This window comes from Drosophila mauritiana, chromosome 2R (genome assembly GCF_004382145.1).
Source record: "Drosophila mauritiana strain mau12 chromosome 2R, ASM438214v1, whole genome shotgun sequence".
Taxonomy (NCBI): Eukaryota; Metazoa; Arthropoda; class Insecta; order Diptera; family Drosophilidae; genus Drosophila; species Drosophila mauritiana.
Genome location: NC_046668.1, coordinates 15,867,550 through 15,889,286, shown reverse-complemented (window position 1 = coordinate 15,889,286; position 21,737 = coordinate 15,867,550). Strand labels below are relative to the sequence as shown.

General features: G+C 44.5%; 6 protein-coding genes and 1 long non-coding RNA gene across 12 annotated transcripts; 2 read left to right on the top strand and 5 right to left on the bottom strand.

Moving 5' to 3' along the window:
- Positions 1-994: 994 nt before the first annotated feature.
- Positions 995-1,847, bottom strand: LOC117137475 (U3 small nucleolar ribonucleoprotein protein IMP3). Its single transcript, XM_033298949.1, has 3 exons — positions 1,638-1,847; positions 1,370-1,581; positions 995-1,313 (listed from the first exon to the last, which is right to left on the bottom strand). The coding sequence occupies exons 1-3, from the start codon at positions 1,772-1,774 to the stop codon at positions 1,117-1,119; spliced, it is 546 nt and encodes a 181-aa protein (XP_033154840.1). The 5' UTR covers positions 1,775-1,847; the 3' UTR covers positions 995-1,116.
- A 23-nt stretch (positions 1,848-1,870) lies between these two features.
- On the top strand, positions 1,871-2,677 carry LOC117137474 (anaphase-promoting complex subunit 10). Its single transcript, XM_033298948.1, has 2 exons — positions 1,871-2,083; positions 2,143-2,677. The coding sequence occupies exons 1-2, from the start codon at positions 1,945-1,947 to the stop codon at positions 2,589-2,591; spliced, it is 588 nt and encodes a 195-aa protein (XP_033154839.1). The 5' UTR covers positions 1,871-1,944; the 3' UTR covers positions 2,592-2,677.
- Positions 2,678-2,801: 124 nt separating this feature from the next.
- Positions 2,802-5,845, bottom strand: LOC117137473 (ras-GEF domain-containing family member 1B). The gene is made up of 6 exons (XM_033298947.1): positions 5,653-5,845; positions 4,540-5,489; positions 3,741-4,484; positions 3,536-3,679; positions 3,272-3,477; positions 2,802-3,212 (listed from the first exon to the last, which is right to left on the bottom strand). Exons 2-6 carry the CDS (start codon positions 5,329-5,331, stop codon positions 2,963-2,965), a joined length of 2,136 nt encoding a protein of 711 aa, XP_033154838.1. The 5' UTR covers positions 5,332-5,489; positions 5,653-5,845; the 3' UTR covers positions 2,802-2,962.
- A 328-nt stretch (positions 5,846-6,173) lies between these two features.
- On the bottom strand, positions 6,174-8,453 carry LOC117137851 (cathepsin L1). 2 transcript variants are annotated; one of them, XM_033299559.1, is made up of 4 exons: positions 8,433-8,453; positions 7,318-7,557; positions 7,049-7,257; positions 6,174-6,983 (listed from the first exon to the last, which is right to left on the bottom strand). In XM_033299559.1, exons 2-4 carry the CDS (start codon positions 7,549-7,551, stop codon positions 6,278-6,280), a joined length of 1,149 nt encoding a protein of 382 aa, XP_033155450.1. In that variant the 5' UTR covers positions 7,552-7,557; positions 8,433-8,453; the 3' UTR covers positions 6,174-6,277. The 2 variants fall into 2 exon arrangements, with proteins under 2 accessions (XP_033155450.1, XP_033155451.1); XM_033299560.1 differs by lacking the exon at positions 8,433-8,453 and adding an exon at positions 7,737-7,771.
- Positions 8,454-9,601: 1,148 nt separating this feature from the next.
- On the bottom strand, positions 9,602-10,565 carry LOC117136048. Its single transcript, XM_033296693.1, has 2 exons — positions 10,047-10,565; positions 9,602-9,986 (listed from the first exon to the last, which is right to left on the bottom strand). The coding sequence occupies exons 1-2, from the start codon at positions 10,209-10,211 to the stop codon at positions 9,849-9,851; spliced, it is 303 nt and encodes a 100-aa protein (XP_033152584.1). The 5' UTR covers positions 10,212-10,565; the 3' UTR covers positions 9,602-9,848.
- A 923-nt stretch (positions 10,566-11,488) lies between these two features.
- Positions 11,489-17,324, bottom strand: LOC117136047 (nucleolin). 3 transcript variants are annotated; one of them, XM_033296691.1, is made up of 4 exons: positions 17,056-17,324; positions 14,144-14,519; positions 13,839-13,988; positions 11,489-12,685 (listed from the first exon to the last, which is right to left on the bottom strand). In XM_033296691.1, the coding sequence occupies exons 1-4, from the start codon at positions 17,105-17,107 to the stop codon at positions 11,791-11,793; spliced, it is 1,473 nt and encodes a 490-aa protein (XP_033152582.1). In that variant the 5' UTR covers positions 17,108-17,324; the 3' UTR covers positions 11,489-11,790. The 3 variants fall into 3 exon arrangements, with proteins under 3 accessions (XP_033152582.1, XP_033152581.1, XP_033152583.1); XM_033296690.1 differs by having other exon boundaries at positions 13,839-13,991; positions 17,056-17,322; XM_033296692.1 differs by lacking the exons at positions 13,839-13,988; positions 14,144-14,519; positions 17,056-17,324 and adding an exon at positions 13,395-13,832.
- Positions 17,325-17,705: 381 nt separating this feature from the next.
- LOC117136049 lies at positions 17,706-19,975 on the top strand. Of its 3 annotated transcripts, none has more exons than XR_004459069.1 (3): positions 17,706-18,386; positions 19,131-19,265; positions 19,355-19,975. It is a non-coding gene; the product is annotated as an uncharacterized LOC117136049 (long non-coding RNA). The 3 variants fall into 3 exon arrangements; XR_004459070.1 differs by having other exon boundaries at positions 17,706-18,666; XR_004459071.1 differs by having other exon boundaries at positions 17,706-18,771.
- The last annotated feature ends 1,762 nt before the right edge of the window (positions 19,976-21,737 follow it).

Sequence of the window (21,737 nt, the reverse complement as noted above, 5' to 3'; positions counted from 1 at the left end):
AAGCATTCAATTGTAAACGAAGAACAGATAGAGCAGGTAGATTGCACTCGACAGCCAAAAGAATGTAATGGAATTTTGAATGAATGTATTTTTTGTTTGCAAACAGAAAGCTCCGCTGTACGAAGATGAGAGGAACAAATGTAGAAAATCCCTTTTATTAATTTGTTTTATATTGTTATGAAGTTATTCATGTAAAACTTTTTCTTGGCCTTGGGCAGGCGGAAATGAAATCGTGTATGGGCCGCAGCCAAAGTCGAAACTAATTTTAATGCCACTAGCTATTTATTTTAACACTGATTAATATTTACTTTTTATGCGTATTTAAAAAGGAATAATAATACAACTAATACTTAAACTTATGTATATCTATACAAACAGAAAAAGACTTTTGACTGCTGAAACGGAAATCATCCACTGTTCTTTTAGATTTCTTTTTGCAAAGTCAGCTGCACGACGAGCAGTCGGACTCTAAAATCTCCACAAATTGTATTGCACTTCTAACCACACTAGAACCATTTCGAATGCATTTGCTTCTTATGCTGAGCCTGGCTTGAATCGACTCGTAACTGCCATCGATCTTACTTTTAACTTTGTTCATTAGTCACTTTTTAGACCGCTCAACTGTTCGATGCACCTGCCTGCACCTTAGTCCCTAACCACAACCACACTCATCCCGTTTTATAAATAAAGCGACCGATCAATCCACACTGCTATCTTATAATTTATTGTGTACATCCGCTGGCTCTCACTTGTTTCCAAAACTGATATTACTTTAACATCCGCAAGGTATTTCAACACGATTGACTTTAGATAGCGAAGTGAGGGTAAAAACTAATAGAGCATAATCCAACTGTGAACCGCCATTATAAAATGATTTCGAGCAGATCGGTAATTCGGGGGATCAGGTTAAAATAAATATGTATATGTATGTGCGTGTCGGCGCAGTTGTGCCCTTGGCGCAATTCTCTCCTGAATAATGAATATTAATGAGATCTAAACATTATTATATAAAATGTAATAAAGTTATTGAACATGATTATTTAACAAAGTCTTAGTTGGTTTTATTGCAAGTTAGCTTTAGTTACTCTACTGGTTATCTTAAAGGTAGTCGTCTCTCTACATTTGGAAATCGTCACGCATGTCGTTGTAGCGGAGTACGTGCTCCTTGATCTTGGAGCCATCCACCCAGGTGACAAAGTCCTCGAGGTTTCTGGAGACCAGAAAAGCAGGATCCTTTATCATTTCCGGACCCACACGCACATGACCGTGCTCTATGAGGTCTGTGGCCGCTTTCAGGTGCTCCGACATTCGCACTGCCAACGGATAATGGTTGATTATATGTGAAATGAAGTGATATTAAGGGACTCACGTTTCACCATGATCACGGGTAGACGACGTCGGCAAAAGTGGCTGGCGGATATCTTGGCCGCCGTTTCCAAAGTTAGCTGATCATTGGAAACTCCCATGGCGTGCAGCTTGTTTAGGAGCATGGTGGTGGCCTCCGTCTTGAAAGGTTCTGAAGCATCCAGCTTGGCTATCCTCTCTGCCAGTTCCCGTATCTCCCTGGACAACTTGTTGTACCTGAATAAACATAAATTTAGTGATGATTTAGAAATGTGATCATCTTGGTGTCTTACTTAGTGTAGTCCTCCCTTTTTTGAATGTGAAAGCGCCTGAGGATTTTGTTCTCCTTGCCGCTGTTGTCCACCTTCCAGGTGATGAAGTCCACCTTTTTCAGCAGCTTCTGCTCATGAAATTTGAGTTTACGAACCATTTTTATTTATTTTATTTTGCAAATTAATATTTTGTTGACGAACTACTCGCACATGTGCCGCGCAGTGTGACCAGAGCACACACTAACAAAACAAACAGCTGATTTGTGCGTCTACAAGCGGCTTTTGTATAATAAAATTTAGACAGTTTTTTAAAATCGTATTTGCTGCAATGGCAGCCTCAATGGATGAGGATATAACCGCCAACCCGCCCCCAAGCAGCGAAGAGGATCCCCTGGCCGAGGAGCGCCTGGGCTTTGTGCGGGAAGTGGGCGCGCAGGCTGTTTGGAGCCTCTCCTCCTGCAAGCCGGGTAACTTTTGGTGTAACTAGGTGATCCTTACGAATTCTTTAATTTTCTTTGCCTTTCAGGATTTGGAGTGGAGCGTCTGCGAGACAACATCATGGATACTTATTGGCAGTCGGACGGTCAGCTTCCCCACCTGGTCAACATTCAATTCCACAAGCGTACGAACATCAGTCAGATTTACATATACACGGATTACAAGCTGGACGAGAGTTACACGCCATCAAGAATCTCCATACGATCTGGAACGAACTTCAACGACTTGCAGGAGCTGCAGGTGATGGACCTCACCGAACCCACCGGCTGGGTCCAGATACCCATTAAGGATGGGAACGTCAAGTCCATACGCACCTTCATGCTTCAGATTGCTGTGATCTCGAACCACCAGAATGGCAGGGACACCCACATGCGCCAGATTCGCATCCATGCGCCCGTCGAGGGCAAGCATTATCCGCTGGAGCTGTTTGGCAAGTTTGGAACAGTCGACTTTCAGAAGTTCGCCACTATTCGCTAGGGAAAACTTTGGGATTTATCGAAGTCTTTTATTTTTATGTATTTTTCGGGGTATATAACTGCTAAAATACAACATTTAAAACATTACTTTAGTAATTTTATGCATATTTTTGGTGTTTCTAATTAAATGCCCGTCACTTGTATATATATAATTCGATTGCAAATAAATATATACCGTCGTCTAAGCTTAAGTACAAATTAACAAACACAGTGGAAGTGTAAGAGTTATTATTGTTACTGTTTTATCGCGATACAAATGCAAAATGTGAAAATGGAACGCCAACGAAAGAGTGCGAGAATTATTGCATCGTTTTTTTGTTGTTTTGTATTATATGTTGCACTATCCCGAGGATTGTCGTTAATGATTGGTGATTATGTGTTCGATTTCCTTGCAGCCTTCAGCGTCTTGTAGTGATCCTTCTCCTCGCCGTTTTCGGGTGGCTCGCACTCATAGGAGGCCTTCATTAAAAGATCCTCGTTCAGCACCTCCGCTTTCAACAGGTAGGACACCACACTGGGCAACTGCTCGTATGGACAGTCCAACCGCTGCCATTTGCCAAAGTTTCGCAACTGGGTGCCCAAATGAAGACACTTCTCAAAGTTGATGTATCCGTTGGCCAATCTGCAAACGAATTTAGGTTTGTTTAATCTTGAAACAGGGTCATTTATAAACAAACTCACTTTGTTTCATGGCTCTCGTTAATGGCATGCAAATCTTTGAGGAACAGCGAGAAGAATGGGATGATGGCACGCTCAATTTCGTTGGCCATTTCCCTTTCTGAACGCCAAACAGCTGCCTTCATGGTGGAGCGGTAGTTAAGAAAGTTCGAACTGGGATCCATTTGATGCTCCAAGCCCTCGAACTTTGTCGTCTGCACTTTGGCCCACTACAAAAAAATTATAAGTAAATTCAGACTTCACTCGTTTTCGATAAAGAAAACTCACTGTTTTCTTAAGCCTAGCTATGGCATTAAGGTTCAATGCTGTTAGAATGGCCATCAAGCTGTTGAAGTTGCCTGTGTTAAAGCATTCCAGAGCCGTTTCCACCCAGAAGTCGATCATTTGTGCTCTCTGGGACTTTTTGCCCAACTAGGGACGAAAGAATCATGTTTTTTATTTAATAAATGGTTAATTTATTTTTAGTACTTACCTTTAATATTTCCGTTGCAGTCAAGTAGCTCAGCTGGTTGAACCACTGCACATAGCTGTCGATTGTCACCTGGCTGATGCAATTCGAACCCAAGGTGCCCGCCTTGGTTTGGCTTATGCAGGACTTCAGCTCATCCTTTTCGAGCACTTCCACAAATTCCTCAAGACGTATTTGTGACAGATAGGCGTACTCGATGGCATAAAGTTGGTGAGCCAACTCGAAGGCACTGCTGCAGTTGTTTAACACATTGTCTGTTTTGTAGACATTGGCGGCAAAGCGTTTTAGCGATTTAATACTACTCTGACGTCCCAACGAGCTGGCCGACGATTGCTTGGTAAGCAGGTTATTTAGTTGACTTCGTCCATTTTCGGCTTTTTGCGCCAAAGCTTGGGGAATGCCATCCAAAAAAGCTGCCAATCCTTTTACATTACGCTTCTTTTCCAGCTCCTGCAACAGCAGTTCATGGCTAAAGTCCCCGGGACAGGTGTTTAGCCATTCGTTCAAAAGTCGTAACACGTTTTCCTCGTTTTCCTCTTCATCAATCTTGGCAATGATTTTGGAAAGCAGCTGGTGTGGTGGTGAAAACAAGCGGGAAGAGGTCAGAAAGGCAAACCGCACATCCTTAGCGTTGTTATTGATAAGCAGGTTGACCACCGAATCCAGGTTGCCCTTCTTGGGTATGTCTTTGGCGTAAACTGGCGCTGTTTGGCAATCGAATGGCTCTGTGATCTTCAAGTGGGTGTTCTAATGTAGGTAAATAATTAGTTAATCAGCGACTAGCAAATTCTTTTGAACTTACTAGGATAGAAACCGCATCCGACTCATCTGCGGAGCTGGGAATGTCGCAGTACAAGGAGTCGGTTAAAGTGTCACGTGGATGTGACCAGGGTGCACTCATCGACACGCTGTGGAAGAGGCCATCGTGCCCGGAGTCGCAGCTGCTTATATTCGAGCTCTTGTCCCCAATAGTTGTGGATGATACGGATCCGATGACCTGATCGGATCCAGTAATGGCAGAGCTGCTGGACATTAGGGAAGCATTCGAGAAGGTTTGGTTCAGCTGCCGGCCCAAAGGATCAACTGGACGCTCGTCCGAGTCAGTGGCCTGCGATGCGAACGTGGAATTCGAAGTGGTTCGGTATTTAAGGGCATTCTCGGGAGTGGCACGCGCCAAGGCCGACTGCTGCTTGACAGGATGCCAGATCTCTTTCTGGTGCGACTGATGGTTAAAGTTTTCCTTGGTCTCCACGGTGCGTTCGTCTAGGATCTGTCCGTTGCGCGAGACCAGCACCTCCTCCGTGGTGGTCAGAGAGGATTTGACGGTCAACGAGGTCTCTACCTCGATGGGCTGTTGGGCCAATCCGGCGCGGAAGAGCAGTTGATTCAGGTGCTCGACCGATGGCATCTGCCCCTCCAGCAAAGCTGCCTTAATGGCACTGGCATCATCAGCCGGCAGCCCATCCAGCTTCACCGGCACTCCGTTGACCAGCAACACCTCCTCCTGCTGCAGCGAGGAAGAGGTTTCGCAGTCCACGATCTTGACATCCTTGCCGAACAGGGACTCCACAGCGTTTAGGATATCTTCGTCCATGCTTGGGGCGGGGTTATCGGGGATGGGGAAAGTGCAGACACACGGGGATCTCTGGAGAAACGTGACTTTTTGGCTGCGATGGTTGTTAAATGCGTTATGACCACTGGGGGACTCTTTGGATTAGTCGCAATGCACATGCACCACTATCGCGTACATTTCTGGAAAGGAAGGGGCAAGGGGAAACCTCGATTAGCACACACACAGTGGGAGAAAGACAGGTGGCCGGGGGCTTTGCGTTCGTGCGCTCTGGTGACAACACCCACTTTCCCAAAAGTGGGCTGGTCTCTTCTGATCAGAACATCGCTTCCGGAGCAGACACACCTGCAGGAACACTGTTGCGCGGTGGCCTTCCATCGGACGCACTGCCGCCTTTCGTCACGGCATTCCCCGCCTGCTGCTCATCAAATGTCCGCCGTTGTGCCGCGCCTAATATAGTTTAATTCGCCAATTGACTTAATTTATTTCTATTATTGTTGTCTCGGTACAGCGATACAATCGATGTTTACACAAATTTGGCAATAATCGATAGCCCCAACTGGGGAAAAAATCGATTACTTGCTTGCTTTCTGTAAATATCCGCATCTGGCAACGCTTCTAACCGGTTTTAAAATGTCAAGCCTTATTTCCGTTACTATCCCCAAACATTTTTTTAACTTACCCGAATATCTAGATCTTCAAATTGCTAAGCACCTCTAAAATCCGTTAAGTGCCTAATTAACCCGTGAATAGTTTTAAATTTCCAAAAGATTCTTGTTTATTCCTTTTCAATTTGTTCTATGTTAATATTTAACAAAATTAATTGCATTGCATTACTTTCATTTAACTACTCTAAATTAGCAGCATTATTATAAAGAAAAGACTTTTATTTAAGAAATGGACGCAACCAACGCCAAGTCCACATCACAAATTTCACAGTACATTTTGCCATAAATTTCGGATTACCGGCTTAAACCACGGGATAGGAGCACTCCTCAGCAATGAAGCAGTAGTTTTGGCCGCGAGGCAAGCGGAAGTAGCCCTGTTCGCCCCAGGTGTCGTCCCACGAGTTCTTGACGATCCAGTAATCCTGTCCGTTCTCCGATCCGTAGCCGACGACCAGAATGGAGTGGTTTGGCTCGCCCTTGTTGCACTCATCGTCGTTATAGATGCCACCGGCGTAGTTCTTAAGAGTCTCCAAGCCATTCACGGAGCAGGCAACTGGTCCCAGAGTGGCCACCACCTTCTTCAGCTGCTCCTCGTCCTTGGGCGGAATAGCGGCGAATCCCTGGAGGGTGGCTCCGGACTTGCTGCCATCGTACTTGCACGTGCCCTTGTTGTCAATGTAGGGATAGACTCCCGCCTGGGACACGCCCTTCTGCACCTCATCGATGAAACAGAATGCGGCCTCCTGGAAGCCACCATCGCAGCCATTCAGGCCAAAGTCCTGCACTGGGCCACAGTCGACCAGATTCTGCTCAGAGAGATTGGGCAGGCTGCCGGTCTTGCGGAAGGTGTGTCCCTCAATGGCACCAGTGGTGGCAAAGGCCCAACAGGAGCCGCAGGTACCCTGGAACTTGACTGGGGTGACACCGCCATGCTCGCGCCAATCGAAGGCTTCCGGGATGGGCTTCGCAGGCAGGTCGACCTCCTTCAAACTGGCAGCAGCGCGAGCCCTGTGTGCAGAAATGGAATTGATAAGATCCTATGCCGGCTGTGCAAATGGTTTGTCAGCACTTACTTAGCCTCCGGACTTCTCTTCAGACCGGTCAATTGACTAAGGAACTCAGAGTGGGTCAGATCGGCGAACGCGTTCACGGCCTGCTTGAAGGTGTTCACTCCTTGAGCAAAGGCAGCGTTTCCGGCATCCACCAGGTTCTTGGTGGAAGCGAAGGCACCTTCGTGAAGAGCGCGATCAGCGGCGGAGAGATAGGTCTTTCCAGATTGGCTCTGCAAATGGATTGAAGTTGTACTTCTACCTTTGACATCAATCAATGCCGCCTATCTCACCAAGAAGTCACCAAAGTCCTGGACGTTCGAGAGCAGCGGCACCTTGGGCACAGCATTGGCGATGTTGCCCACGGCATTCTGAACGGCGCCGGCCACATTTTGGAAAGCTCCAGCCACTCGATTGTTGCCCAAGCCTCCGAATCCACCTCCAAATCCGCCTCCAAATCCACCGCCACCGAATCCCTGGCCAGAGACGACAGCCACCAGAAGTGGGAGAACCAACAGAAGCTTCATACTGATCTGCCAATAGAGGAAACTATTAGTTCGAAGTGAGAAACGACTGATCTTCGCGTTGTACTAATTATTTGATTGCATATGACGGCTTATCAGCCGATGCGCTTGTCTATTGCAACTACGAGATACTATTGCACAGATTTTCCGATGCGAGTAATCAGGCAAGTAATTCCCAATGGACTAACCTAACGCGCTCGCACGGTCCACACAAATGTTTTTGGCTCGACCGCCGATCGCGGCTTATATAGCCATTAGACTAGTAGGTTTCAGGCTATAAACTGGCCAACCTCGCCCCCACCCGACCCATTCAAATCCATAAATCCCAAGTCCAGTGATTCGGAATTATACAGAAATCGAAACGCGTTGATTATACCATGTTATATCGTATACGAGTATGTGCTATATCTGTTTTGATGTGTGCGATCCGACCGATCCGGCGATATTCGCCGAGTGGTTTGGGAACTCGTCTCGGTTCATTAGCGCCATGCAAGATGGTTCGGAATATGGGAGAGTATCAGAACTTAGTCCATATTGGGCCAGATTGGGTGTTTACTAAAGTGCATAAATCTTGTGATAGAACGATTACGCATTTGCTTCTGCTTTCTATCTGGGATGCATTCTCGTATTTGATCGCACGGATTCTCGTTTGCAATTAACACTTTTAATCTCTGCTCAAGTCACTTTTTGATAACGTATGCTTTCAGGAAAAACCGGAACTCGACGAAAACCCGTTGTTAAATTCGAGTAAATTAGGTATTACGTGAATTGCATGTAGCAAATTTTGAGGCTTAAAAGCAAAACCCGCTTCAGTTCCGTTTCCAATTAATTATAACACCGTTGAGAGGCAATCTGTATCGGTATTATAAATTGTGTCAATCAACCTTTGTGGACGATGGACTTGGATCCACTTTTTTGGGGCCATCCCAACTACCGATCTTTTATAGCCTATCCAATTCGAAATAGTGTCGTGACTAATTAATGTGTTTTGTATGAATCGAAATAGTCATGCATGCATATTAATAAAAATATATTAATTTGCATTTTAATTTGACACGTCGGATACTCAATTCTTTTCGGGATTTGAAACAGTAGCTGTGTTAAAATGAAATATAATTAGCTTTCCTAGAATAGTTTTGAGATGTAAAAAAATCGTTGCTTTTGCCGCCCTGGGGGATCCCCAATCAGTTTGGAAAAACAAGTTTATTATCTAAATTAGGTGACTATGGATTAATTATGTCAACTAGGCAATGAATATTTATAAAGTTTCTGCTTATTTCTGGTAAAGGGCGTATAAGTATTAAATTAAATATTTTCTGCACGTGTTTTTTCTATTAGAGATTCAAATTAGTTCGAATTTCTTAGTTTTTGTCTAGACATATTTAATAATAGTAAAAGTTTATTTAAAGCTTACTATTTATAAAGAGTCAAGAAGGGTTTTGTATTTAATTTATGTCAAAACTATTACCTTTCCAGCTTTTAATATCTTTTCAATTTTTAATTTAACCTAGGAAACTATTCAAGCACTCATACTGCTAATTCGTCATTAAATTGTAATGCATACATGTATGGGAAACTAGTATCTTTGATAAATTCAAGCATAAATTTAAATAAAAATGGGTCTTGATTAATAGCAGAAGAGCCAGCAAACAGTAGCTCCATCTGAACTGCCAGAGAAACAGGTGCTATAATTCGTTGAGTATCAAACTGGTTAATAAAGAACATAATTTAAAGTTCTTCAGCTATAGTTAAACAATTTATATGAATTACTTTTTTTATATCCTTCATTGCTGGCACAGAAATTAATGTTTTAAATTAAATTAGCATTAGTTAGTGCCATTAAACACGCTATATATGTTGTGTTGTTTGATTAGCGAAATCTATCAAAAAACTCGTTCAAGTCAATAAAATATAGAACGCGAAAAAAACCGGTTGCTTTTTGTGTATGAAATTTGTAAGTAAGATTAAATATGTTTATTTTGGTCCTTCTCCAAAATTAATTAAGATCATGCACATTTTCTGGTTTAAATAACACTTTTTTGTACCTTTTATGATATTTTAAACTTCAATGTGTGTTTATAGTTCAATTAAGGCGTATAAAGTCCCAAATTTAGTTATTAAAATATAAACTATTTTTAGCGTGATAGTGTCAGGTTTTTTACCTTATATTTCAAAAATTCCTTGACTTTTCTAAGGTTTTGCTAATTATAATTCGCATCTATAAGATGTCAATGCAACAGCTAGTTTTTGCAATAGATACATTTGCTAAAATTAAATAATAAATAGTTATTTCTTGGCATCTATCCACTCTTGCGATGTCTGGCTAGTCGGGGGCGGGACTCCTGGGCTTCGTGAATGGGCGTGGCCTCTGGCAGAAAGATAATGGGTTTTCGCAGATCAACCGGAGGTTGCGCCCAATTCTTCGTCATAGGAAAGCGCTGAGTATATATAGAAATCGAAATAATTAAAATATCTTTGCTAATCCGAGGAATACTTACCCCACTGGGTCCATTTACAGATCCATGTCCCACCTGGGGAAGTGCCAGTGAAAGAGCCAAAGTGGCCAGGAAAGTTAGAGCCAGGAGAACTTTCATTGTGTGGTTAGTTAGTTGCAAAGGATATGGGTTTTCAAGGCAAGTGTTTGGATTGCACTGATACTGCATCCCGGCGTGATTCCCTTATATAATCGCACCAAGTCGGAACTTTCGCCAGCGCTTCCAGCTTCCGCAACTTCCGGGTTTTATCGTCCAACTCAATCGCTTGTGTTTAAAAATACACCTCTTATCGGCGGGCACTTTTGCTTTCTGGAGCCGTCGTTTACCCCAGAGATTTATCCTGATTGGGGCATTCCCGGCGAGCAGTTACTTACTGTTCCCGCTTATACTTGGAGGAGAAAAAAGAAGAAGAAGTGGGAAATAATGAGCCCAAGAACCTGGAGAGCCAAAGAACCAAGGCACCAAGGCACCAAGGAACCAAAGAACCTTTTTTATATTCGTTCGTTGGACCCTGCTATACATTTCAAGGTTGTCTTGGCATCTGCTGCTGCTTTTGTTGCTGCTGGCACATACCACATATATGTATATACATATATATATGGCCACATATGTACACCCAGTTCTGTGTGTGCTTCTTTCATTACCAACTTTTAGCAGAGCAACAACAACGCACAACAACATCAGTCAACAGAACTTCAAACGAAGTCAGTCGTCTGCGCATGCGCAAAGTCGCCGCTCAAGATGAAGATGAAGATGAGGATGAGGACGAAGCTGGGAATGGGGACCACGAACGGAGCAGCAGGTGGGCAGGGATGGGGGCTCTTGGACAGGGGCCCCCTTTGGATCTTTTGGTTCAAAGACGCAACTCCATCTTCATCCAATTGTTGGGCGAACGACACCGACACACATAAAACTTGATGTGATGCGTCTGCGTCTCGGAATCCTCTTTAAATTAAGAAAGATGATTTGCAGATTTGAATGCAGACACGGACATGGACACGGGCAGCATGATGTAAGCCCACCGAGGAATTTATTTATTTATTCCTCGGCGGCCGCTGGCTTTTGTGGGGCGAGTGCAATAAAGTTCCATGGCACACACTTCAGTTTTCAGTTTTTTTAGTTTTTAGAGCCTAAGCAGTTAATTTACGATTATTGGCTTTCATCTTCGTTTCGACCAGGCCAAAATAAATCCCACTGACTTGTTGTTTATGATTTGCGCTTTGGCCATGGTCAATTCGAGCCGTTATGAGATATTTCTGGGATAAGGGGATTCAATTCTATTATTGAGGAGTTTTACGATCGATTGCACATGAGATATCTTTGGTAACTTATAAGTTCATATTAAATCTCTAGAAATATTGCCTACTCATGTTTCCAAGCAATCTGAAACTCTAATCCCCTATTGTAGCATTATATCCCTTAATAATATCCATTATCTTATTTAATTATTACGTTTATTAATCAAGAGTTTCCTTTTTTTGTGGTGGTTGTCATACAATTAAAGCATACAATACATATATATTTATATATAGATTAATGTCTTAGCTCCTTTAATCTCTCGCTGCATTTCAGCGCGGTCATCCATTGGCATCGAGGTCCTCAGAGAGAAGCGTCATTTTCGGACATGTCCGGCCGGCTCTCGAAAATGGCCATTCCTCAGTGGAACCCGGATGCCCGGTTGGATAACACCTCGACCCAAACACACACACAACTTAGGATAGTGGCATTCGTAAGGGAAAGGAGATGCCTAGTTATTGGCCGCCATTGGCTTGCCGAGGACACGCATGGCATTGGAGTAGTCCGAGTCGATCTGCGGAATGATCTGCTGTTCGTTGGGCCGCAGGGTGCGTATCAGATCGTTGAGGGACAGGGAGGATTGGGGGGTCAGCTCCTCCTTGGGCTGCAGCTCCTGGGAGCTGGCCATTTTCTGGAAGTCCTGGGCGATCTGCTTGATGCGCTCCTCGATGGCGGCGGCTGGGGATTCAGTGGAGCTGGGCATCGCCAATGGTTCGTTGGCCTTGATAAGTTCCACCGGCGACTCATTTTCCAAGTCGGTCTCGCCCTCAGCTCCCTCCTGCTCGTGCTCTCCATCCGCCTCCGCATCGTGCTGCGAGCTCTCGTTCTCCTCAGCCGCCGCGGGAGCTGGTGCCGAGTCCGCATCCGCATCCTCCTGCTGCAACTGCTGCTGTACCTCTTCGATCGAATGCACCTCGGGGTGGAGTTCGTTGTCGCTCAGTGGGAATACGTGCTCCTTGATATCGCCATCGTTGTCGTTGCTCAGCTCACGGGCATGCTCCTCGAAGTTGTCGTGCTCGTCATGCTCCTCTTCGCCCTCGGCCTCGTGGTCATCGTGCTCCTCGCCATCCAAATCCGCTTCCTGATCCTCCACATCCACGTCAGTGGAATCCGTATCGGGCAGCGAGCGATCGTGGTTTAGCTTGAAGGACATAAAGGAGGGCTGTTGCTGGGAGCTGGAGTCATCGATCAGTCGGTGGCCAACGGCTGGCGAAGATTTGGCCTTGGCAGCGGTGTACATTGCTCCACTGGTGGACATCAACAGGGGCAGGGGAGTGGTGGTGGCGGCCACATGCAGGTTCATCAGGGAGGCGGGAGTCCTTGGGGTGGTGGAGGTGATGGGACGTCTAGATGGCGCACAATGGACATGGAGAAATAACAAAAGGGAGTTTAGTTTTTCTATCTCTGATTCCTGGGCGGTTCGTGGGCTGGGTTAGTGCGAAAGTTGCTTAGCCTAAAGTTAGTTAGTTGAGCACAATTCATCATGACAACATCAACAACAACGACAGCAACGAGAGCGATACAACAACTAAGGAAGCTAAGCCCCAAACCACCAAACAAGATACATTTTCGGCGCTCATATGGGATGGCTCGCAAAAGTGTGTGCAATCGAAAGTGGAATGGTTTTGAAAATAGGAATCAATAAATCCCAACTTGGAGTACTTCATTTAAAGTTTTGAAAGCTGTAGCTTGTTTCGAAACTTTAAAAGTATCTTTTTTATACAAGTTTCTGGATCGGTATCTAAAGTAAAGTATCTAAAATAAAGTATCTAAAGTAAAGTATCTAAAGGTATCTAGTCAGGATTGCACAAACTTTCGCGGTTGTAAGCCAACCCATTGGCGTCCACAAGGCAGTGTTCTTCTTGTCGATTTTTTCAAATCATATAATTTTCAAACAGGATCGAATGGCTTTTTCGGGCTAACCAACTTTTCGGTTTGGCCCATAGAACTTTGAGTGGCGTTAGTAAGAAGTCGCATTAGTCTTTAGATGTACATATGCATATAGATTGTGTGTGTAGTTATGGTAGATTGGTAACGATTTGGGGTTTAGCTCACCTATTTGTTCGTTCTTTTTGCAAATTCTGTTTTGGGAATCGAAATCGGATTCGCATTTTGTCAATGTGTGTGTGTGTCTGAGTGTAAGTGTGTGTGTGTTCGTTTGTGGTCAACTAAAGTAACTTGTTTTTAATAACGTTATCCTTGCGTAATCTCTTGATCTGGGTTGGGTTTTAGTATCAACATTTATCTGGTATAAATATGTTTGTTTTCGTTTGTCTTTACTTAATTAGGGACATTTGTTTAATCGCCACCGGCGGGCAGCTCGTATAGCGAATTAATTAACGTTAATTATAGCATAATTTGTTTATTGCATTATTATCAATATTCTTAGTTCCTCCTCCAATCAGTGCTCTTAATATCTGTTCGATTTGCGTGTGGTTGTGTAGAGTGGTGGAGTTTTGTGGAGTTATGTGAAGTGGCTCCGCGGTCAAGTGTCCTTACCCCTGCGCCGACGAGACGGGGATGCTGCCGTAGTTGTAGTAGTAGCAGCGGGTCTGCTCACAAATGAAGTCCTTCACGGCCGAGCAGTCCTCGGGCATCCACTTGAGCGTGGGCTGCTTCAGGATCACGCATCCCTTCTCGGCGCCACTGCTGCTGTAGATTGGAGCGGTGAAACAGAAAGGATATCGATGTAGATGGGCATAGTCAAGGGGGCACAGGGCACAGGAGAAAGGAGTAATCACTTATTTTTTTCTCTGCACCTTGGAGTTACGTATATATCCTTAATGATAGTTTGTCATCCTTACCTGTCGCGAGCGGTGCGCTGGGGCGAGGTGTTGCTATTATGATCGACGGGATCGAGCAGACCGGCCTGGATGGCGTCCGCCGAGTTTTCGAAGAAATCAAAAGTGGCGTTAAACGGCAGACCAGTGCTCATCCATAGGAACATGCCCGTGCCCAGGCGATTGCCGGAGGTCCAGAAATCGTAGTTGCCGTAACCGGCATTCTTCAGATACGTGGTCATCGACTCAGCCTTCTCCTCCGTCTCAAAGGAGGCCAGTTGCAGGCCCAGGGAGCGACAGTATTGGTAGGCCAGGAAGTAGTTGAGCTCCGGGGAATAGGGATTCATGCGGCTGATGAAGTACTGCACTCCATCCAGGTGGATTGTCGTAATGCGTTGACCTATAGAAAATAAAGGAATATGGTTTATGATCCAAGATACTTTTTATTTAGATACCAAAGGCCTGGTCATTTGATCGTTCTATAAGTGAATTAGACCCTAGGTTAATGAACCTGCCCATGTCTGTGGATTCCAGACGCAATTGGAATCGCAATGCGTAACCGAAACAGCGAAAACGGTAACGGTTTCAACTGCGGGAATAGCATTCGTAATCGCAGAAACATCATTAAATAGGATTACCAAAAAAAGTGGCTAGCCATCGTTGGGCCCCCAGACCATAAAAACCAAGAACTTTGGAGCCCCAAATCGGACGGGTGATTCACAAAGATGATGATGATGGTGATGACCAGGAGCATTTATGCGGTCCCTGACCTCTGGCGGCTAATTACACGAAATCCGAAATGGGAACTCGAGGTGCTGATGACATTAATTAGCCCGCTGGTCAGCCCGAAATGGAGACGCAGAGCCAGAGACCCATTCGAATCTTATGTAATCGCTGACCCGAGAAGTTAAGTAAAGTGAAGAGAAGTCTGCGAGGCTGGGAACAATGCAAGATGACAGTGACTTTGGGCATGGGTTCGGGATAGGGTTCAGGTTCAACAGGTAGTCGAGGGACAAAGATCTGTGTACACATCTCTGCATACGAGTGTGTATGTGTGTGTGTGTTGGCCCTTTTACAAAGCGGCTCAAAAGATAAACACAAATACCAGTGCGAGTACTTTGTTTTCCAACTGACTCAACGAACCCCCCGGGCACTTGGCCATTTATGGCACTTGTCTTGGATGGACATTGGATATGGGATATGGGATATATAGGATATATAGACATGGGCCTAGACATCAAGAGAGTTCCAGTATTTGAGCACACACACACACCTATCACCATGCCCAAGTGTGTACTCTGCTCGTATATGAAATTATTTCCGGCGATTGAAATGCAAGACACACACGAAGCCAACTCAAAGTCTTTGCCTTTGATCAGATTGATGATAGACAAGTCGTGGCGGAGATTTATGAATGAAACGATTATTGGGCAACTTATTATGCGTCCGAGGAGCTGAGATATCCATCTGCCTAATAAGAATAATGATCCACGCCATGAGATCAGAAGCTCAACGGGTCGAAGAAATTCCTAAATTTCATTTTAATGGGCCAATTTAAGCTTGGAGCTGAGCTCGAGGGATCGGATTCAATTCAAGCATTAATTCCCCCAAATGAATTCAGCTTGATGGCGAATCTAAATCGGATTCGTAGTGGATGGATAGTCCAAGGCACTTGGAGAGAGAAGATAACGAGCTCCGTCCCAATTGCAGTTAATTTGACACTGACTCTGGGACGTGAATTCAACTGCGAGTCCAAGACCAAGACCAAGATCGAGATCAAGATCGGCATTGGGATCGGAATCGGGATCGGGATCGGGATAGGTAACCCCATAATTGGCCATCGCGGAGCCGAACCCCAGTTCCCTGTAGCTCTTGAGCACCATAATTTCCGTAGGTAATTACGCCTGGCCAGCGATAGATCGCGAATCTAGCACGTCTCTAATGATGCAGTCAAAGTCAATGCTAGTGTTTGCCGGGACCCTGATGTGGATGCTGGAGCTGATGCTGATGCTGATGCTATTGCCGGAGGATGCGGCTAACTCTAGTGATTTGTTGGCACCTAACAGCCCTCGGGCCAGTTAGCAGGCAAATCATTATAATGGTGAAATTGATAAAAACAAAAAAAAAAGAAAAAAAGGAGGAAAATAAAGCCAGTTTGTTGGGCATCAGGAACGGGAACAATGCTGGTGGGTAATCGATGAGAAGAGAGCTCTCAGCGAAGACTGGAGAGTGAAGACTCTGGACCTGAAGAATCGATGCAAAAACATCGAGCAGACTTAATGACTGCGACTCTGATTCGGAAATAATGATGGGAATGCATTACTCGTTTCACCAGAATCTTTTGCCTTTCCTTGTTTTATTTTTTTTTCAGGCTTGGCTGGGTACTTTTTTTGCACTTCTTTGGAACTTCTTTTGTTTACTTGTTAAATGGGAGAAGGTAGGAATAATTGCAGGGGTTTCTTCAAGATTGAATTATCATTGACGGACAGGGGTAAGCCGTCAATTAGCAAGGCATTTAGAGATGCGGAGGCTGAAAACTTAATAATTCCGTAATAATTCCCAAGTTCTGGGAAGACGTTTAATTTGCTGGGCAGTTAGTCACGTTCGTAACGAGTTCCTCACGTGTAAAATTGTAGACTACTATGATATAGCATGCTTGTAAGTAAGAAGTTTGAAAAACCAAGTTTGCAGATTTCTGTACCATAAAGTTCTTATGAGTCTTATTAATTTTAATTCAGGACAAAAGATCTAAGAATCATTTTTAAGAATTCCTAAAATCATATACTTTGTTTGAAGTTACTACCGCCCGCCATTATAAATATTACTACAATTTTGATTTAATCCTCTGGATTCTTTAAGTTTGAAAAAACCCATTGCATTGAGCAACTCTACAAGCAATAAAGGAATACAAATTTGGTAAATAATTTTCTACTAACCTGCAGCGCATGCCAAGAGGCTCAGCAGGCAGAAGAGTACGATTTTGGCCATCTTTGCTTCGAGTGGTTGGATTGGTGGGAGCGCGGAGCACTATCTGATTGCCACTGGCGACGATCGGGGAATACGAATCGGGTTCTCAGCGTTTTGGGGACGCGCGATCGAGGTGGCTCCAAAGAAGAAGTGTTTGGAGTTCGGAGAGTTTGGAGAGTTCAGCACTTCACGTCGCGTTCACTGCAAGCCTTCGTCGTCGACTGATCGCTCAACTGATCAGGCCAATATCACGCAGCCGCGAATGAAGTCCGCCAAGAAGTCGGGAATGGAAATGGGAATGAAGTCCAAGAAGCCGAAGAAGCCAAGAACGACACGACGATCAGACTCGCTGCTTCCAGAAGAACTCCAGCGATTCCAGTTCCAGTTTCCTCTTCCAGTCGACACACACACACTCACACACCCGAATGGCCAAACAGACACTGATGCAGATGCAGATGCTGATACTGATTTAGAGCCAGCGACTTGTGTTAATCCTTGGATCCCGAAATTGGTATTGGAATTGGTAATTGGAAATTCTTGATCCGCCGAGCTTCTGTTCTGGCCAAGTTAGCGCTGGTAAATGTCGGTTGGTGCCGAAAGCAGTTAGCTTAAGAAGGAAATTGCTGGCTGAAAACGGGAAAAGACCGTGGAAAAGAAAGAAGAAATAGCCGAATCGTACCGAACAGAACCAACTATTTGCTTATTTCATGGATGTGATTGGAAATTGGCCTCGCTGTGCGAGTGTGTGTGTGTTTGTGTGTGTGCATGGGTGTCCGTTTGTGTGCGAGTTCTTCCTGTGTTTCGTGGTGTGCGTGAGTGCCCAAGTCAGTGCTAGACAAAGAGCGCAATAAACCAAAGGCACACAAAAGCGGGCTCAAACCGAAATATTAATACAGAGCAAGAAATTGGGATCGCTTTAAGGATCATCAGAATCTTCTTAAACTCCAGCATAGCTTATAAAGTCCTTATCAATACATTCGATTATATCTTCAAATGGTATTAGATACCCTAAGGTTTCTCTTTATAGGAAGCCTTGTGGGCAGCAGTCTACGTAGTGACGAGTTGCACCAGTACTACACACGATCAAATGGCGGTCTTCCGACCATCACCAGGGATACATCAATGGAAAGATCTGTTAACAAGGAAAATACTTTTACCAAAGGACAAACGTTGTAGGTGTAAAAGAAAGCCGCTATAGTTTCTTTCAGTGCATACTCACACCTATAAACACGACTGCACGTCGCTGTCATCATTCCAATGGGAGACGTCGACGTCGACGGAGGAGTCATCGCAGTCCATTGTTAGTTTCGTTCTTTCTCCCACAACGACGCTTTGGTTTTGGGCTCTTTCTGCTGGTCTTTCGCCGTCTTCGCTACAGTCTTACCTGTAGGGCTCGCCGCACGTTCTTCCCTGCCCCTTCCCCCTTCCCCCGTGCGCCCTTGCCCCCTTAGCCCTAGCCCCTCTCGGGAACCCCCATCAGAATACCCTGTGAGCCCACGCCACTGCCACTACCACTGCCACCGCCACTGGCACTTCCATGAACCCAAGGAACGCAATGTGGTTCCATTTCCATTAATTTGGTACGCTATCGCGACGCTGAGTCGCCCGTGGAAGTCGCCGCTTTCTGCGGTTTCGGTTCTTGGTTCTTTGGGCTCTTTTACTTACTTTTGCTGGAAGCGTGAAATGTAATAATGATCTTCTGCTTTGCATTTTGACAATATTTCTGTGCTGCGGGTGCCCAATGCCAGCCGCAAAACACGAATCTACACTCCCTCTTTTTTCCACCTCCGTCCACCGAAAACAAAAAGAAAATATGATAAATGTGTGCATGTGTAATTAAAGGCATTTTCGTGGCTTCTCCTCCACTTCTTGTAGCTTTCTAATTAGTCCTAGAACTTGGAGAAGAATAAATATTGGTTTAATGATTATTAATAACGAAGAGCTTTAAGTGGCTTAGAGGAAATTAGCCACCAATTCGGAAAAACGGAAAAAAGCTATCATGATCGTTTTGATTATTTCTTTAAATATATATATTTATTTTCAGATTTCTGTATCTATGGGTTTTCTTTAAAATATTTGTGTGGATGGAACACAGATATGTGGGTCATTGGTTAAGTATGATAACTGTATGATTACTTTTGATACAGGATGCATTTTTAGTAGGTGTTTAAAATATCTTGTAGGTATAGATAATTTATCCCCACTTCAACGACTACAACCATCTAGCATCGGCTTAATCATTCTTATTTTATTCTGGCTTAATTCTAGCTTAAGCAATAGTTAATCCCATTGGTCACATCGGCCGATCGACGCTTGTAGGCTATAATTATGTACGCGTTCGGCTAAACAAAATAATGGCCAAGTGATTAACAGTCATGGGAAATGAATTGCCCGCAATTTCCCAGTTGGACGACAGAGGATGTGGATGTGCAGCTCGGTGGTTCGGTGGCTCGGCGGTGGCTCAGTGGTGGTGCAGTGGATTGGGTGGTGCAACTGTGGCCAAGAAACCTGTGCGTGCCCATTGCCATCGAAAATTCTATCGCGAGTACAACGCACCGAGATTTTGGCCCTTCGTTTTGTTTGGCATTTTTTTTTTTTTGTTGGTAATACCGCCGCCGGGTGGACGCCGTCGACTGCGACGCACAGTGGAGCTTCTTAATGTGACCGATGCGGCTGCCAGTTGGCTGTGCTCCTTGCAATCTGGATTTTCCCCAAGGAGGCGGTGGCGCAGGGGGTGTGGCAGGGGCCGAATGCTGGATGGCCTTCGTCTTTAACAGCATTCATCCATCTATACTCGCGGCCGCTGGTGCTTCTTCCTCGCAGCTTGATCTTCTGATCCTCACCATTTGTATTTGTGTGAGCAAGTGCACTGCGAGAAACGCACATGTAGCTAAGAGAATTCAATTAAAATCTATTGTTAAACATTCCGAAATCTTAAAGGTCAGTCAATGGAATGCAGCTCTATTGTGTAATTACTATCGTATATTAAAAAGTCATTAATCAACTAGTATTTGAGTACTTTTTTTTCGGTGTATCTCTGTGCTCCTCGCATGATCGCTGTCGTCTTCTTCTTCTCCATCTGCTTCTGCCTGCCTCCCCCTACTCTTCCTCTTCCTGCCCCACCTCCTGTTCCCATTTCATTGCTAGTTGCTCTTCTTGTTCCTGTTGCTTTTTGTTTTTGGTCTAAAAATAAACTCGGCACCAGATTGAGGAATTTAATTCGCCTTTTGGTAGAAATCCTCGACTTTGGCTTTTGCCAACGGACTTTGGTTGCCTCTTTGGCTTTCCTCTCCTGTTCCACACCCCTCGTCCCCTTTGCTCCCTCCCATGTGCAAGAGTGTGTGCTAGGATGTATGCGTGTGTGTGTTGCTCCTGTGTATCCACATCCATTTTAGCGTCAAGTTTAGCGATGATGCTGATGATGACGACATGGACATGGCATCTAGCTTAAAGTGTACAGAAAGAAAAATGGTTAATGGATCTGATATGATTTATAGCTAAAAAGGCTGTAAAAATGCATATACGATGTTACTTTTCCTTAATATCCTTCAGCATTGCCAGAGCAGAATAAAGCATAAAGCAGTTCACTTTGTCTTCTTAATTAAGAACTCATGCTCATTTTCTCTCCGTGGAGCTGAACAACAAGGAGTTTAAAAGCAGAGATGAAGCACTAATACACACTTTTTCCGCTTGGGATCAAAGGATTAATGTGAATCGGGTTTCAGCGGCTTAAAAAATGACGCTGAGATATTCTTTTGAGGCGGACATCACAAATTTCCACTTGCCTGCGTTCTAATTAGAATATCTTTCTGATCGGATAGTCAAAGTATCTGCGTTTGTGTGTGTGTGTCCTTGGTGGTACGACGAAGGTCATCAGCATTTGCATCGGAGGTCACAGCGCACACACACACACACACACACATCGTCATCGTGGCAACTGTCGTGAGGGCCCAGCCCACAAAATCACAGGAACATGACCAGCAAACCGATCAGGACCCATGCCATCCAATCCATACCATCCCATCCAATCCAATCCAATACGATCCGTTCCGTTCCGATCCTAGATCATCCCATACCATCTTCACCGATCCGATCCGATCCGTTCATGCATAAATAAATTCATGTCCGAATCCCACTACTCCTCCTTCTATTTTCTGCCATGACTCATGTGCATTTATAATAAACTTATTAAAATATTCACAAATGAATGCCAGCTCTTTTCGTTTGCAACTTTATAGAGACGGTGGAGCATTCAAGACTGGTATGACCTCAGGAAATCAGGAAGATATTGAGGATTTAATCAAGTTGGCTAGCTCCTCGAGATTTACATTCAATTTGATTCGATAAAGTTGCATTTTTAAATGAATACGAACAACAGTTGGGGAAAGAAATGAAGACATGATTCAGAAATGCCTTTCGGTCATGATTTGTTACTTCCCACACAATTATAAATTTCTCCATGACTTTTGAGTCATATTTTGGTCTATATCGAGGGCGAAACAAGGTAACCCAATGATCCTCCCACCTCCAGGAAATCGTAATTGGCCTGCTTTGTCCGATTCTTGCCCGTTCGCCTTGACCATAACCATATCAACGGTAAATAATTTCGATCGCAGAGCTATGAAGCTGAATCGAAACGAGAAACGAAACC

Coding starts and splice junctions, on each gene's coding strand:
- LOC117137475 (XM_033298949.1), bottom strand. CDS start 1,774: ATGGTTCGTAAACTCAAATTTCATGAGCAGAAGCTGCTGAAAAAGGTG. Junction 1,582..1,637: donor AAAAGGGAGGACTACACTAA/GTAAGACACCAA, acceptor ATGTTTATTCAG/GTACAACAAGTTGTCCAGGG. Junction 1,314..1,369: donor ACCCGTGATCATGGTGAAAC/GTGAGTCCCTTA, acceptor ATCCGTTGGCAG/TGCGAATGTCGGAGCACCTG.
- LOC117137474 (XM_033298948.1), top strand. CDS start 1,945: ATGGCAGCCTCAATGGATGAGGATATAACCGCCAACCCGCCCCCAAGC. Junction 2,084..2,142: donor CCTCTCCTCCTGCAAGCCGG/GTAACTTTTGGT, acceptor TTTGCCTTTCAG/GATTTGGAGTGGAGCGTCTG.
- LOC117137473 (XM_033298947.1), bottom strand. CDS start 5,331: ATGGACGAAGATATCCTAAACGCTGTGGAGTCCCTGTTCGGCAAGGAT. Junction 4,485..4,539: donor CGGATGCGGTTTCTATCCTA/GTAAGTTCAAAA, acceptor TACCTACATTAG/AACACCCACTTGAAGATCAC. Junction 3,478..3,535: donor TAGCTAGGCTTAAGAAAACA/GTGAGTTTTCTT, acceptor ATTTTTTTGTAG/TGGGCCAAAGTGCAGACGAC.
- LOC117137851 (XM_033299559.1), bottom strand. CDS start 7,551: ATGAAGCTTCTGTTGGTTCTCCCACTTCTGGTGGCTGTCGTCTCTGGC. Junction 7,258..7,317: donor AGGACTTTGGTGACTTCTTG/GTGAGATAGGCG, acceptor ATCCATTTGCAG/AGCCAATCTGGAAAGACCTA. Junction 6,984..7,048: donor AAGAGAAGTCCGGAGGCTAA/GTAAGTGCTGAC, acceptor TTCTGCACACAG/GGCTCGCGCTGCTGCCAGTT.
- LOC117136048 (XM_033296693.1), bottom strand. CDS start 10,211: ATGCAGTATCAGTGCAATCCAAACACTTGCCTTGAAAACCCATATCCT. Junction 9,987..10,046: donor CTGTAAATGGACCCAGTGGG/GTAAGTATTCCT, acceptor ATATATACTCAG/CGCTTTCCTATGACGAAGAA.
- LOC117136047 (XM_033296690.1), bottom strand. CDS start 17,107: ATGGCCAAAATCGTACTCTTCTGCCTGCTGAGCCTCTTGGCATGCGCT. Junction 14,520..17,055: donor CCTCTTGGCATGCGCTGCAG/GTTAGTAGAAAA, acceptor TATTTTCTATAG/GTCAACGCATTACGACAATC. Junction 13,992..14,143: donor CAGCGCACCGCTCGCGACAG/GTAAGGATGACA, acceptor TCCAATCTACAG/CAGCAGTGGCGCCGAGAAGG.